Here is a 15,455-nt window from a genome sequence, read left to right as displayed (position 1 = left end):
TCATTTATTTCCACTAAATCAAGTTTTCCTCTTTTAAAAAAACTAATCTGTTGTCTTTCAAGATAAAATAGATTTTTTTTATACAGCGGAGTCGTGATTTTCCTTGCAAAGTAAAAGACGGATATACGTTTCCATTTTAACTTGAACCATAATGTATTCATATATCCTGTATTGTTAGAGCTTTAAGGGCTCAATCCAGAATCTGAAAATAGCTCTTGAGTTTATTTTCTGAACCCAAAATGTTCAAGTGATGTTGTGAAGCTGTGATAAGATACTGACCTTTAACTACACACACACACAGCTGCTGGAGCCATACATGTTCTGAATTGGGCCTGTTTTAGTACATAACACATAAGTGCTACCTCAGGTTTTTATTATTTCATATTCCTGTTAAAGGTGCAGATTAAATTTACTTGGGTCATTAATGTCTGATTGAGGTCAAGATCCTCAAACAAATGTCCCGAGATGTTGGTCTGTTTTCTTTCATCTCATGAATGGTGTTCTGTTGGAATTATGTTCCTGTCCAAACATGCAAATTTAAAGGGATGAAACACAGAATCTAGTTTTCCCTTTTTGCAGTACTGTTGTGTTTTAATAATGAGGTGGAGTGCTGCGGGTCATTTTTAGTCAAACTCAGGGAAACCCACAGCTGCTCCTCCTCAGTGAGAAAGCAGGTCTTGAAAATTGAATGTACCTTTTTGTAATTATTATGTTTTCTGTTAATGTTTTGTTATATTTTGTCTTCGTCAGCAAAGTCACCTGCAAGTTGTTTTTTGCCAAAAAAAAAGATTTAGTTAGGATATTTTAGACATTGGTTAATTATGAAAAAGTCTGATTCTCAATTTAAATAAAAGAATACAAAATGCAACATGTCTTAAATTGTTTTTACTGAATATGCTGTCTTAGTTTTTCATTGCTTTAGTTTTTTGTAACTGCATTTTATCCACAATCTAAGTTGTTACTTTAACTTATTCAATGGCCTTCCAGACAGGAGACGTATTTGTAAATAAACATGAAGGCCGTTTGAAAGGTTTAACGATACATCTTTCTGCAAATATTTTTGTAGTCTTAGAACATATTAATGTGCAGGATTTACGACCTTTACTTAAAGAATCTGAAAGTGCATAATACGTATACAACAATTCTCTCAAAAAGACTCAAATTACACCAAAGTATGCATTCCCAAGCACATTATATGACTAAGTTACACATTTAAACAGTTTTACAAGTAAGGTTTAGCTTGTTGTGCTACACTGAACATTATCGACAACAGTTAGTCACATTACTGCTGGAGATAATTTTACAGACAATGTTACACAGTCTTCATCACTTTAATGTGCTTCAATTGGTTAGAATGTAATGTTCCCTTATTGCTGCATGTATATAAGGGTATACTCTTTAAGCTATTATATAAAATTATGAGCAAAGCACCTGTACAGTGACCTCTACTGGTATAACATGTTAACAGCAGATCATAGGATTATTGATTCATAATGAAGTTATTACAATAATTATGAAACAAAGATCAAAAACAAAAAACAGCATGTATGATGTATAATTGTTTTGTAAGGGTTGGTTCCATAAAGCATCCTCATTCTGTGATGTGGCAAACAGTCTGCCAGACAGTTAAACCCTGTTTGTATATATATTGTTAAACCCACTACACAACACCATCCGTACGTCTGTTGTGTGTCGGTGGTGTTAAGAGTGTCGGTATTTTTTGCATTGTTAGTTATTTATTGCTTCAAACTAAAGGACCATTTTAACTTGTTGGTGGTTTTGATGACGAGTGAGTCTTCCCAGGCGGTAGTGTCGTATAATAACTCATAGTAGGCTACCAGCAACACTAAAGTTACTGAACTCGACCTTCCAGTTGGGCAACATAACTTTGTATTAGTCAACCAAACATTCTGTTGACTCAGCCGACAAAACGCGCCAACGGCCCACAACAACGACGAGCACGTGCTCTCTGGTGAACAGCTGCACATTTCAGCATTAGTGACAGACTTTATAAAACTTCAGCTAACGCCACAGCACAGTAGAAAACACCCAAATGAGTTTGTTTTGTTGTCTTTCCGTCATGAATCATTCTGTTGGCGGTCTGCTTTGTCACGCTTCCTTGTTTATGTTTTTTAAAGAGCCACAATATTTGTTTCCACCCTCGCTGAGCACGTTTGGCCACCGTGTTGACTTATGGGAAATGTAGTTCTAAGACTTCGGGGAAGGCGTCGCGCTTTGTTTCCACCCATACCTCTTAAAAACTACATTTCCCATCTACAGCCATCTGTTCCGTGTTGTTAACGGATAACCTGGGCTGGGGCATACTGCAATAACTCTTGAGCTCCATGTAAACAGCTGCTTCGTCGTTGGAAACACAAATACCGGTGCGTTAAGTCCATTTTCTTAATTTTTCACAAGCTAGTGATGTTAAAAGCCTGCTAAAGAGAACTAACGTTCTCGATAAGGCTCTACCTTTTGTTCCGATGATGCTCAGAGAGGTGATGTTAAAAACTAACGTTAGCCTCCAAGTTAGTAAACTAGCTAGCTGCGAACCAACCGTTAAATGTTAGTGTGGTTGATGTTAACGGACGATGCTAATGTTTGCTACAGTGAAGAGCTCTGCTGTTGAGGGAAACGTTGGTGTTGGTTCATTGTCAGGCCGCACGAGCTCGCTTTATTTGTTAGCTGCTATCGTGGTTTGTCACCGATAGAGGTCGCTGTTCACTTGTGTTTCTATATTATTATTACTGGACAGGGCATGATGCTGAGGTGGTGAATGGAACCAGATCTAGCCATCCTATTAAATTAAAATACTTTAATATTTTCTAAAACAACCAGATTTGGCTCATAGTTAATGCAACTTAAGGATCTCTATACATTTGTGGTACACACCAATCCAAAAACAATGTTTCCAGTGAAGGGAACATAGAGTAAAGTAGTCAAAGTAGAATACTGAAACAGTTACAAGCTGCTTGGGGTCAGGTGTTCTGCTCAATCAGATGCACCAGAATAAATAGATATTAGTGTAATTGTTCGTTGTCAGTGTGACTCCACACCAATCCATTCTTTTTCATCAATGAACACAGAAAATTAGCAGCAAACGCTTGTATCAGGTTCCTGCTTTTTAAGGCCTTTATGTCACTTAATTAAGAATCTGACTGTCAAATACACCCAAAGAAAGAAAAGCAAACAGTGTTTATTTGTATAGCACTCTTGAAGTTTATTATTGTATTTCATATCTTGATTATGTACAATAATAATCTAATTCTGGACTGTTAAAACTGAAGATTCATGACACTGTTGTTCAGCTCACTGACACACCTTGTGTTTTTCACCACTACATGCTGTTTCCAGTATTTAACCTCATTATTTCTTCTAGATTCTTGTCTGTTGCTGACAACTGACAGAAATGTCAGAGACGTCAAGTGATGCAGAGTCGTCCTGTGGCTGGACCATTATCAGTAATGAGGTATAAATCCTTTTTTTGTTCGTAATCCCAGCTATATTCAGTTGTTGTATTATTAGTATTTTTTATTTTAGCGAGGCAAGGAGAGAGGGGTGTATTACAATCTAAAATAAAACAAAACAAAACTCAAACTATGACAAATGTCTGTGAAGGAAACTAAAGATCAGTGGAGTCCAGCAGCACATTTAACCAAAACGAGACTCGAGGTTCATTCTCTCAAACATCTTCACAATTTTCAGCAAATTGTTGAACATTTTGAGAATTTCTTCCCAACTCACTCATGGAATTGTTGAGACAACTTTTTTTTATAGTTTTATTTGATAAACTGTTCTTTTGATTGTACTTAAATACGTTAAGACATAGTGCACTAATGCGACAGCACAAACTGGCAATAAACATTCCCACAAGAACAAAATCTACAATTCCCAAGAATGAACTGCAGCAACTTGTATGCAAAAATACTTTTTTACTAAAATTCAAGTTATAAAGAGTATTCTTGCACATAAAAAACAAGCTGAGGTTAAGCAATAAAGACTATTTTTGCTTATTTGTTGTAGTTGCTAGTCAATGCTACAAATGCTACATACAAATACTTACTGCAGGCTCCATTGCTTAATGCTGTACGTCTGCATGGATTGGCTGATTTTTGATGCAGTGGTTATAATTTTGAATTAATAGATATGTATTTCTTCCATCATGCTCAGTTTTAATGTTTGCTTATTGTGTTTGCAGGGTTCAGATATCGAGGCGTTGGGATCGGAGGCTGCAGTGGAAGCTGAGCTGTTAGCTGAGCTTCCAGTGAAGGAAGCAGAGCTGCAGGATACACAGGCCGATGGTAAAAAATCCTCATAATAAACTCTTCTATCTGCTTGAGTGACAATAGTTAATATCAGTAATATTAACTGCTAATTATGTCATTAGTATGATATTATAAGAACAAATGGTTTTCTGTGGTGCATCAAGTGTTTATGTGCAGACAGGAATATAAGGAATTAACAAAACAAGTGAGAATTACCTAATGCTGTTCATCTTAACCAATAATTAATCTTAATTACTCAAATCTCAGGGTAATTTTCCGCATCCATGGACCAATAGAGCAAGCGCACTAATGTTTTCTTCAACTCTGCCTTCCAAACCTCCGTCTAAGGATGCCATCAGCTGGGACGATATTAACGAGTGTATATGCACCATATGAGCGCAGTGCAGATCAGCTGTTAGCGAGCCCGGTTGCTCACATGCACTAAAAGTCACGAGCCCGGCCCGACTATGTAAACAAGAAAGTAATCAACAGGATAATGAAAATACTTGACTTTCAGCTCTAATTACGACCGTCATTGCTGTAGCGTATATATTTTTGCTGCATGAATAAGTAAAATGTTACTTTGTAATAATAACTTTAATAATTGTATTCACACATCTTAATTTGTATGTTAAATCTTCAGCTCCGTGTGTTGAAGAGAAGGTTGCAGAGTCACTTGACGAAACTCTGGAAGAACAAACCATAGATGAAACATTGTGTGCCTCCGAGGTGAGAAGACTATACAAATAACCTTCAGGGTGTCTTTGAGTAGTTTAGATGCTGCTCCCTTTGCCTTCTAACTTCAGTATATTGTGTCTCCACCAGGCCGGAGACGACACCAACGGGAAACAGCATGTGGCTCTGTTGTCCTCCAGCGATCACTCGGACATTGTGACTCTTGGAGACTCGAAGGAGGACGAGCATGTGGTGGCGGAAGAGGAGGAGGAGGAGGAGGAGGAGGCGGCAGCCAATCGGGAGCATTACCTCGGCACCTCCTGCAGCAGCCAGTATGCCTTCACTGCAGCAGAGGCTGGTAGGACTGCAACACCACATACACCTACACACTGTACTCTCTTCTTTAGCTAGCTGATTTAATGTCACAGCCAAAGAGTCAACATAGAGGAATTAGACACATCAATACAAAAAAACTCTGTTCCTCTGCCTTTTTTTCTACATCATCAAAGCAGGTTTGACGTTGAGTCACTGGAAACTTCCACAGAGTCTCGTGAACTTAGGCTGCCGTCTGAGAAGTCAGCTCACTGGAGGCTGCTCTTTTCCAGGTGGCCTGATTTGAAAGTGGAGTGAATCTAATACGATGCTAAGCTTGCTCAGCAATGCACCGAACTAATCCTGACCCGTTTCTGACAAGAACACACACTGTTTAGTGACGTGAGCCAGCTGTGCTTCTTTAAAAAAAGCATGATCAACCACATATGGGAAAAAAACGTTTCCCCACGTGTGTGCATGTGTGGGTCTTTGTAGGTCTGTCTACCTGATCGTAGTAGTGTAATTAATATTACAAGTGTACTGATGTTAGAATTATGGTGAAATTCAGTCAGTTTAAGAATTGTGTGCCGATAATATGCCGCCATAACCCATGACTTTTATGGTTTAATATCAGTGTGCATGAGCAGATTTAAAGTGTGATTTAGGAGAACAAAATGTCTATAACTTGACTGTTTCCAGAAGGAGAGGAACGAGAAACAACACATATATTATGGGATATCATGCCCTACTGACCTGAAGACACCTCCATTCACACCTTTTTAAGGCATATGACCTGTGGTGAGGTATGTGACAGTCCGTCACATTCGATAGTCGCTCTTCAGCCTGTCCAGCTGTGCTACCAGGTGTTGTACCTCGTTCCTCTCCTTCAGGGAACACAAGGTAGACATAACATTTCATTCCCTGAAGGAGAGGAACGAGGTACAACTCGTATAGTATAGTAGGGACATATATTCAGGCCCCGCAGAGCAACCACAAACTCCTGCACTGTAGTGCATCATAGACCCAGCAAAATACTCCGTCAAAGCCAACCTGACAGGCAGATATAGCAGATCATTTTGGTCCAGACACCACTGCGAATGCTCGCCATGTAAGCATATAGGCCTTGAGTGGAGGATGCCGCCACAGGTGGGGGCAGACTCATAGCTATTAAATTGGCACCACAGCGATCATGGACGCCATCCCGCCTACTAGCTGCAAAGATTCCAGAGAACGTGGTTTGCGCTCCAACAGAAACTGAGGGGGGCAGCAGTGATTCTTGGCCACTCTGCGCTCTGACAGATGTGCTGGAAAAGAAAACGGCTGACTCCGGGTTATCAAGCTCTTCTGCATATTTACTGAAAAGCCTGGAGCTTGAATGTGGGGCCGCTTCTTCTGCTCTCCGGAGCCCGCCAGCGGAGCCCAATCATGTAGATAGGCTAAAATTCAAACACCGGTCTCACATTTGGTAAAGGTGCCAAACGGCATCACCTGATGCTCGTAGGCTGTGCCTTTGAATGCAAATCTTAGACACTGCCTTTAGTGCAGATGTTACGCTACGCTTGATCTCATATGTTAGCATGATTAGCCTAGACTGACACATGTTTTCTGAGCCTGTTATTTTTGTGTGTCCCTCTTTTTCTGATAATTTCTTTCCAGCAAACAATCACTGCAGCCATAACTTTGTTTATTTTGACTTTAGTTTTCCAAGTGCAGCAACCTACAAACTCGAGCAGCAGTGAGGACGAGGCAGAACGAAGCACCAGCACTGTGGTCCGGAGACGACGGTTGAGGAAGAATACCACAAGCATCGTCACAGAGCCTGAGGAGGAGGTGCTTGAGTCTGGCCAGAGTGAGGAGGAGGAGGAGGAGGAGGAAGAGGAGGTCAAAGAACATAAGTGGCTGCAGGAGAAGGAGGAGGAGGAGGCAGAAGTTAGAAGTGTGCATGTCCGAATGCAAAGCCGGGGCAGCAACATCCTCGGCTATGTCCTGATCGCCCTCGTCATCTTCATCATGGGCCTTGGCCACTATTATGGTGAGAGGTTCAATACAGAACTGAAAGATTTTAATGACGTTATCGTAAACGTAGAAAGTATACTTAAACAGTGATCTCCAGTTAACAGACGTTAATGTACATATTCTTTTATTGCCAGAAGATTTACAGTATAGCACCTTCATGGCTCTTGTCGTTCAGATTTGACGACGTGCTTATTTTTGTTGATTCATCAGATTTATCAGTCTCCAGTTGCAGCCTTAGAAATGTCCGTTTCTTTCCCCACAGCTCCTTAGTTCACTTTAAGACCAAGTGCAAGAGATATCTTAGCGGTTTAGTTCTTATGTGAACTTTAAACAGTTTGTCCTCTTTCGTTCCTCACAACTGTCTTGAGTTTTATAGACCACTGCAAACTGTGATGTAGACATGCTTCCTTTTGTTAAAACATTATGTAACATGTGAATAATCTGTTTGTGTTACAGGTAGAATCCAGATTAGAGAAGCACAGGAGCCAGAGTTGTTTTGTAAGGTAATTATATCTTGCTTGCTATCTATGTAAACAAAGTGCACCTAACAATACTTGGAAACAACTTTAAACGTATTGCAGTCAAATCCACCCACATAGGCATCAAATCTATCATTGACTTGAGTTAACACGTAAAGAATAAAGTAAGGTAGGATTTTATTTCATTACATTAGACCAAAATATTACCAGGAGCTCATAGTCGAGTAGGCCTTAGTGTCGGGGATTTGAACAGATTTTAAACAATGCTGTATTAAAAGTAATTGCTACAAAAAAGACTCTTACATTTTATTTTGTTGCTCATCTACTTATTTGGGTGCCAACTAATCAATATATTGAGAGAGCGTTCTGATCACCTTCAACAATCATGACCCATATAACGACAACTTTAATGGAGCATGACTTGTGTCGTCCTTTTACCACTCAGGTCTTCTCAGGTGAGTTTGGTATGGATGACCTGGAAGAGGAGGAACTGCTCCCAGAAGTGATTGAGAAGATAAAGAAAGAGAACCAGGAGCTCAACATCCAACAGGAGCATATTCAGGTAACTTGTGTACTTCTTGGTAATAATAAGGAAATTGAAACTAGTTTCATATGTCCTCTTGCATTCAGGTTTACCGCTCAAATGCTGAATGATAAGTCATTCAATAAATGATCATATCTCATATCAACACCACTTTAAAAGCCAAAATTGTCCCTCTTTTCGTTTCCCTTGTTTTTCCATTAAGGCCCAGAGAGATGACCCAGAAATGCTGCTGAAACAGAACATTGTGTCTCAGCAGCAGAAGTTGACAGCTGAGAACCAGCTGCTGAAAACCTCCCTAGAACGTGAAAAAGATTCCCTCTCCGCCCTCCAGCAGGAGCTGAGAGACCTGCTCTCTAATATTAGAGATCAGGAGGCGATGGGAGCCGGTACCGACTCGCTGCGGTCAGAAATCCAGACGCTGAAAGACCAGCTGGAGGAGCAGAAACGGCTGATCGAAAGCTTCCACAGCCAGAGGGAAGACATGGTGGCTGAAGCACAGACACTGAGGAAGAAGCTTGACAAGGAGCGAACGGTTACAGATGAGCTGAGGAGAGAGTTAAATGTGCTGAGAAATGACATCCCCAGAGCTGGAAAAGAAGCTGGTTCAGAGTCAGAAGAGCTGCAATCCCGACTGATGGAGCTGGAGAAGAGACTGAGCTTCGAGCAGCAGCGCTCGGACCTGTGGGAGAGGCTGTACGTGGAAACCAAGGAAGACCGAGCTAAAGGAGACACAGAGTCCAAAGTGAAAAGAACAAAAGAGGGCATGGCAGGGAAAGTGAAACAGACATTTGATGCTGTGAAGAACTCCACGAAGGAGTTTGTCCATCACCACAAAGAGCAGATAAAGAAGGCGAAGGAAGCTGTGAAGGAGAACCTGAGGAAGTTTTCAGATTCTGTCAAATCAACTTTCCGACACTTCAAGGATTCAGCTTCGACCTTAATCAACAAAGCCAGTGGGTTTTATGAGAAAAGACGCGGTGAGAAGAACACGAAAGAGTCGTGGAAGCACGGATTCCACAAGCCTCATCACAAGCCCCAACGCAAATCTGACGATTCCTTCCACAACACTCGAAAATCAGGGGAGAAAGTTCACGATGGTCGAGGTCAAGACGCCCACAAGACCAACTCTAAAGGATGCTCCGGCATTCTCGACTGCGCCTATCAGGAGTCCATGAGCCGCTTCGACAAAGCCGCGGAGCCAATCAGAGCTGACGAATTTTACCAGCTGGTAGAAAGCTACGTGCACCAAGAAGTCGACCACTTCCACCACTGGAAAGAGCTGGAGGTGTTCATCAACAACTTCTTCCACAACGGCGTGTTCGTCCACGACCAGATGCTGTTCACAGACTTTGTCAGCGTCGTGGAAAACTATCTGACTAACATTCACGAGTCCGAGGATCACGGCCTTAATGGCGACGTATTCAGAGACCTTGATGACTTCGTCTACCGGCACTTCTTCGGAGAGGCTTACAAAAAGAACTATGGCCCAAGGTAAGTTCAAAAGTACCTTTTTATGAGTAGGAATCTACCTAAATTATGCTGAAAGTTCCCAGCTTTGGAGTTTTCCTTTACCGTCCCATAAAATAAAGCATCACAGAGAACTCCCGTTTTCTTTGATTATCACGCTGCAGGTTGTACATGAATGAGTGTAACACTCTAATCTTAACGCCATGTATGTTTTGTGTTCGACCACACAGCGGGCCATTTGAAAGACCAGACACAGACTCCAAGGATTCGAGGGCGAAGCATCAACAGCGAAAGCAGCAGAGAGACAGATCTCGACCACACAGAGAGCGCAAATGGAGCCGATCAGGAAGGAACGCAGACAGACACATGGCTGACGTCAAAATAGAACTGGGTCCGATGCCGTTTGACCCCAAATACTGAAAATATCTCAACTGGTTTAATATTATAGATGCAAAGTCTATTTTGGGTTGTGTTGAGAGATGCAAAGTGTCATGTTTTTTATTGTAAGTTTGCACAATGTTAACTTTTTAATGCTACTGAACGTCCTTGAGCTGTTTTGTTTTAATTGAAGTAATCATTATTTTTTGAGAGAAAGATTCGGCATATCTGATCCACAAGTTTACAAATGTGAAGATAAAACACCATCGAAACCCATCTTCAACCACTGCACCTATGTTAAAAAATACACATTATTGAGCAGAGAAATGTTGATTGGAGATTTTTCTTTTTTTTTCAATAATGGAAAATATGTAAATGCCACATTCTTTGATGTTTTTGTGTATATGTATGTAGTTGTTTTAATTCTGTTACAAAGACAGCGTGTGTGTGTGTGAAGTGGTTGTAATTTGCTCTCAGAGTTAAGATGCAGTTTTCTAACATTCCACCTCTTGCTTGTTTTAACTGGACCTGGCAGTTTGATTCGTTTTATTTACACGTGTTGGCAAAAAATGACTGGAAGAAACCATGTCACCAAATGTAGTTGTGAAAATAAATACAGTTGGTGTTATACATTTGACACATCTGACAATTGGTATTTCAAAAATAACGAGTTTATTTCAGTAGTAAATCCATATCGTGTGACATTGTCATTTAGGACAGAAATGTGCCATTGTTCCAGTGTTTGTCAGTGCCTTTCATAAATAAAGATGCTTCCTCCAACTCTTCCCTCTGCAAAGTGAGTATGAAATATCTCTGCTGTCCTCACAAACCTATTGCCTTGCAAAAACACGGAGATCTCCTACAACAACAAAAAACACACATATACACATGTCACACATACATTTTGACAAATACATGGAGAAATAGAATTTGTGAATATCTTACCTTCTCCAACACATCAAACAAAACCAGATGGGTCGGTAGAGAAGATTTGTATGGAAATGAATTTCTGAGCCAGTGAAGAGGATCGTCGTAGAACCTGTCTGCTTCATCGACGTAACCCTCGTCTCCGAGATCTGGAGGACACTCGAGGAACCTCATCTTCATCGGGCAGTGGACGTGGCTACAGAGAGAGAGTACAGTCAGGTACACAATCCTATATTCAGAAATGGACCGTAGCCTTATTTACTTCATCTTTGGTCACATGTTTTCTGAAATCAATCACTATTCTTAATTTTATTTTGTAGGTAGACAACATTCTTGTCCAGCTGCTTTCATTAAAACAATCACTGCTGCATTACTACATTTAACATAATTTAATTTAAAAACAGTTAACATGTTTCTATTCCTCACAGAAAGGTGAAACCCTGGGTTATTAAATATGTTAAACTATACCCAGCCCTAAGAGCCAGTAATGTACATTAGTGTACAGTTGAAAATAAAAGTCACCTTAAGGTCCCTTTAATTGCTGTAATGGAGCTTTAAAGTGTATCACACAGTCGTCATCACCAGATTCCGTTTGCACACTTGCAATGGAACAAATTATGTGGTCGAAAGTCAATTTGTAAGCTCTGAACAATGTCCATTATCTTCAAGCTGTCGTCACCTCTCGAAAGCTTTATTTAGAACATCTTAAGAATTTAAAAAAAGATTGCGTCGTTGTGTGCAGCTCTCCCGTCCTCACCTATAATAAGGAGTTGAGTGACACGGCATGAGGAAGAGGACGTCTGTCTGCGGAGGGGCGGAGGTGCTGCTGACGTCACACAGGGTCTGGAGGTGGCTCATGACGTCCAGAGTGCCTCTCTGGTGGATCAGGCCGGTGTAAAGAGCTGCAGCCAGGTTGCTCACTAACAGGATGGATGCAGCAGGTCGTCGCCACGCTTTCAAATTAGCCAAAGATATCCCTGTAGTAGAAGAAGAAGTATTAAAAGACACATCTGGCTGTTCATTATCACAAAGATATTTTACATGTGAAATATAAAAACTTACCACAGAAGATCATACAGAGAGGCAGCACCGGATAGATGAATCTGAACTCCTTGTGAGGAAGCAAACTGAAGGAAAGGATTCGAACATGTCAGTAAGTGGCAGAGGTTTGGTTTTAAAGGCGCTCTGAGAGGTTTGTTACGACGAGTAACGCCGACAATATTTTTACAAGTGGGTCACTGATGGCAACGACCACAACAATGTGCCAGTAAAGGCAGTTCAAATGACTGCAAGCAAGTACATTAGATGTAAACAATGCAGGTTTCAAAATGATCATAAAAAAAAAAAGAATCATGTTTTCAAATGTTTTAACAGTACGTATCCTTCACGATTACTTAATTTTACAAATTTAAGAATAAAAGCTATTTATGAAAATTCTTTTGACTAAATAACAGAAGTGAGCACCTTCTGAAAATGTTTTTGAATGATTGTGATGCATCAAAATGAATAATTAGTTTTATCTGAAGCAACACGAGTACTTCAGAATACTATTTGCTGCTGCTTTGTTGTCAGCCGTCATGTGCAGACACACATTTGATAGGATGTTTTACCACTTAACACCTATTATCTCACACTTATTTATTGCCACTGGAGATATTTAAAACAAATTACACAAACAAACCCTACTACAAACACTTTTTTGCTTCTGCAGAATAACATCCCACAAAGAAAATGAGAATTACATTTGAAAGAATGAAAGATGGCGTCTTATTCTTAAGTGTAATTATTTTGATAAATACAAGCTCACGAATGTGAACACAGACATTTCACCTGTAAACCACGACTGTCCAGACGACTGCTGCTAACAGAACTTTGTATCTTTTGAAGGCGATGCTGCAGCCGTGAAGGAAGAGTGGAAGATGAGGGCCGATCACGACGGCAAACCCCTGAGTGAAGTACCAGTGCCAAGGATGAGAGCCGTAGAAATCTGCTACACTATGTAAGACGTTGAGCTTCAGGAAGTTGAACTGCACCATGGTCCACTGAGAAACAGAGAGAGCACCTGGTACATTTGTAAAGGGCTTGAATAAGCAGATGTTACTGGAATCAAATGGTTTTAAGTTTTACCTTTTCATAAAATATACAGTCGATTACTGTTGAAATCACAACAGCCAAAGCTCTGGAAATGAGGGGGGAAAAAACGATTATGCAATGAAGACGTGAGGATGAAACAGACTCCGTTGACAGATTAAAAGTACAAACCCGATAGGAATTAATTTATGAGTGATGAGCCTCAGTTTGTTGTCTTCCAGCCAGAAATGGTACATCACCAGAGGAAACCACACAATCAGGGCCGTCGGTCGAACGATGACTGCCAAGGCGACCAGGGTCAAATATATTTTGCTGGAAAAACATCAACAACGTGTCTGTAAATAACATATTTTAGGGAAGATATGAATTAAATATGAGAAAGACGTAACAAGCCCGAGACCTGCTGTGTGTTTTGGAACCCGGCAGTGGAAAGTAAGAAAGAGCGAGACAGGTGATGGTGGTCTCCATGCTGTTGGTCAGAGTCCTGGTGCAGCAGTACCACGAGAACCACGAGCACATATGGCAGAAGAACTGGGGACCAGAACAAGAAGAGGCTGAAGGACACGTTGTGTATTTTAGGTGAATAGAGAACCGAGACAGAAGGAATCCTCGGGGAGCTCTGAGCAGACATGGAGCTCTGTTTGAAGAATGAACTGCAGTGTTACAGGTCGACTCCTCACCGTCCATTTTGCTACGTCACAACTTTCCAACGTTCGGATGAGGAAGAAGAATTTTACGTCTGCAAACGCAGCGAATAGTGCTTGACTTATTCGTGGAAGCCATATCTGCAGAACAAACCAGACCAGGATTAGTGAAACAAAGTGACGAGAGGGCATATATCTGGCCGATGCAAGGTTGTCTGAATAGACAATATGTGTGAACTTGCCAGGAGATAGACTGAGTCGTAGTTTGTGAAGTATAATATCTTGTATATGAATGCAAAGAAGAGTGGATAGGTGAATCCTCTTATTCCTTCCTTCCATTCCCAGGTCATATACCCATAAGTCACATTGTTAAGGTCAAAATATGAGAAGGAAATACAATAATATATAATAATAATCCACAACAGTCCAGTCACAAAGGTGCAGATGACAATGTGAAAGGATATTTGAAGACCATACGATGGGAAACCTCCAGAGACTGCCAGTACTCATCGGGGACGAAGCTGGTCTGAACCAGGAAGCAGTTGATGAGTCTGAATGCCACAGAAAACACGACCACTCTGGTTCTCAGCTCACCTGTGGAGTTCACGATAAATCACCTCATATTAGTGCTATTGATGATCTATTTTCATCACTGCATGCAGTTGTTTGGTCCCCTTAAGTTAAATCTACTATTCTAAAGATCACATATAGGGAACCCACCGTCGTTAAGAGGACTTTCATCTTCCTTTGAGTACAGTTGGGATTTTCTCTTCCTCAGTTTCACATCTTCGACTTTATTTCCAAACTTAAGACGTGTTCGGATGTTCTCCATCAGGGCATTTTGTCTCTCGGCTTGTTGCCTGCCAACACAGTACACCTGTCAGGACTATATTACAATTATTATACACCTGTAACTGTGTTCAGTCAGAAGATGCGTGAATTCTGAAAAATAATTACCTTTATTATAGGAAATTAACGTAAGACACTATTGTTTGTCGCGTGCTACGATTAAACAACCGTTTAACCAACAGTATTCAACTCTCACATCTTCAACTAAACGACAGTTAATATATATAAATTAAATCTGGACTTCACTTAGCACAAAGTCAGCTGTGCTCAAGTTTGGTCTGCGCTTCCGCACTCACATTGACTTCCGGCGGAACATTGTTTCCTGACTTCAAAGTAAAAGGTCAACGCTACTAAGGCTCGATGTATAATGAGCCTCAGACATATTTGGATCACTTTTCTCTAGCTGCATATATATATATATACATTAGTTTTTAAAAAAGTAACTGTTAAATGGGATGAAATTAAAAAGAATAGTTCTCATGGTAAAGTCAAAATTATACATTAGAAAGTAATTACTGTATTCACATGACTACTATTTGAGAGAATAGCAATTATGAGTTCTGAATAACTAAATCAAAATTATGATACTTGATAAAAGAAAATGAAGTGAAAAGTCAAATTTTGGCTATCTCAAACCCGTGACTATGTAAACGTAATTCTAACCTACCATTAGTATTTTAGTTTGGATCATTACCTTCCATCCTTTGTTCCCTGGATACATTAAATTATTTAAAATCAGGTCTTTCTAAAGTTGCTCAGGTGAATATTGCCTCTAAAACAAGCGGTAACTGATTACTCCACCAGGTGG

General features: G+C 40.4%; 2 protein-coding genes across 5 annotated transcripts; one reads left to right on the top strand and one right to left on the bottom strand.

Moving 5' to 3' along the window:
* The first annotated feature begins 2,289 nt into the window (after nucleotides 1-2,289).
* On the top strand, nucleotides 2,290-10,919 carry ccpg1 (cell cycle progression 1). Of its 2 annotated transcripts, XM_079158740.1 has the most exons (11): nucleotides 2,290-2,384; nucleotides 3,380-3,469; nucleotides 4,199-4,301; nucleotides 4,909-4,994; nucleotides 5,091-5,298; nucleotides 5,453-5,545; nucleotides 6,952-7,284; nucleotides 7,725-7,771; nucleotides 8,193-8,309; nucleotides 8,494-9,782; nucleotides 9,989-10,919. In XM_079158740.1, the coding sequence occupies exons 2-11, from the start codon at nucleotides 3,410-3,412 to the stop codon at nucleotides 10,176-10,178; spliced, it is 2,526 nt and encodes an 841-aa protein (XP_079014866.1). In that variant the 5' UTR covers nucleotides 2,290-2,384; nucleotides 3,380-3,409; the 3' UTR covers nucleotides 10,179-10,919. The 2 variants fall into 2 exon arrangements, with proteins under 2 accessions (XP_079014866.1, XP_079014867.1); XM_079158741.1 differs by lacking the exon at nucleotides 5,453-5,545.
* pigb (phosphatidylinositol glycan anchor biosynthesis, class B) lies at nucleotides 10,792-14,928 on the bottom strand. Of its 3 annotated transcripts, none has more exons than XM_079158760.1 (13): nucleotides 14,756-14,928; nucleotides 14,519-14,684; nucleotides 14,263-14,392; nucleotides 14,041-14,158; nucleotides 13,835-13,939; nucleotides 13,555-13,685; nucleotides 13,326-13,466; nucleotides 13,191-13,242; nucleotides 12,894-13,105; nucleotides 12,126-12,190; nucleotides 11,821-12,040; nucleotides 11,082-11,259; nucleotides 10,792-10,995 (listed from the first exon to the last, which is right to left on the bottom strand). In XM_079158760.1, exons 2-13 carry the CDS (start codon nucleotides 14,628-14,630, stop codon nucleotides 10,882-10,884), a joined length of 1,578 nt encoding a protein of 525 aa, XP_079014886.1. In that variant the 5' UTR covers nucleotides 14,631-14,684; nucleotides 14,756-14,928; the 3' UTR covers nucleotides 10,792-10,881. The 3 variants fall into 3 exon arrangements, with proteins under 3 accessions (XP_079014886.1, XP_079014885.1, XP_079014887.1); XM_079158759.1 differs by having other exon boundaries at nucleotides 14,519-14,658; XM_079158761.1 differs by lacking the exons at nucleotides 14,041-14,158; nucleotides 14,756-14,928 and having other exon boundaries at nucleotides 14,276-14,392; nucleotides 14,519-14,656.
* Between the last annotated feature and the right edge of the window lie 527 nt (nucleotides 14,929-15,455).

The sequence above is a fragment of the Pholis gunnellus genome (genome assembly GCF_910591455.1).
Source record: "Pholis gunnellus genome assembly, chromosome: 1".
Classification (NCBI taxonomy): Eukaryota; Metazoa; Chordata; class Actinopteri; order Perciformes; family Pholidae; genus Pholis; species Pholis gunnellus.
The sequence above is the reverse complement of the archived record's forward strand: the minus strand, read 5'-3'. Positions and strand labels throughout refer to the sequence as shown.

Excerpts from the sequence above, each read along its gene's own strand:
- ccpg1 (XM_079158740.1), top strand. The coding sequence starts at position 3,410 with ATGTCAGAGACGTCAAGTGATGCAGAGTCGTCCTGTGGCTGGACCATT. Across the intron at positions 7,285-7,724 it reads GGGCCTTGGCCACTATTATG|GTAGAATCCAGATTAGAGAA; the intron begins GTGAGAGGTTCA and ends TTTGTGTTACAG. Across the intron at positions 8,310-8,493 it reads TCCAACAGGAGCATATTCAG|GCCCAGAGAGATGACCCAGA; the intron begins GTAACTTGTGTA and ends TTTTCCATTAAG.
- pigb (XM_079158760.1), bottom strand. The coding sequence starts at position 14,630 with ATGGAGAACATCCGAACACGTCTTAAGTTTGGAAATAAAGTCGAAGAT. Across the intron at positions 13,467-13,554 it reads GGTTCCAAAACACACAGCAG|CAAAATATATTTGACCCTGG; the intron begins GTCTCGGGCTTG and ends ATGTTTTTCCAG. Across the intron at positions 13,106-13,190 it reads ACTGTATATTTTATGAAAAG|TGGACCATGGTGCAGTTCAA; the intron begins GTAAAACTTAAA and ends TCTGTTTCTCAG.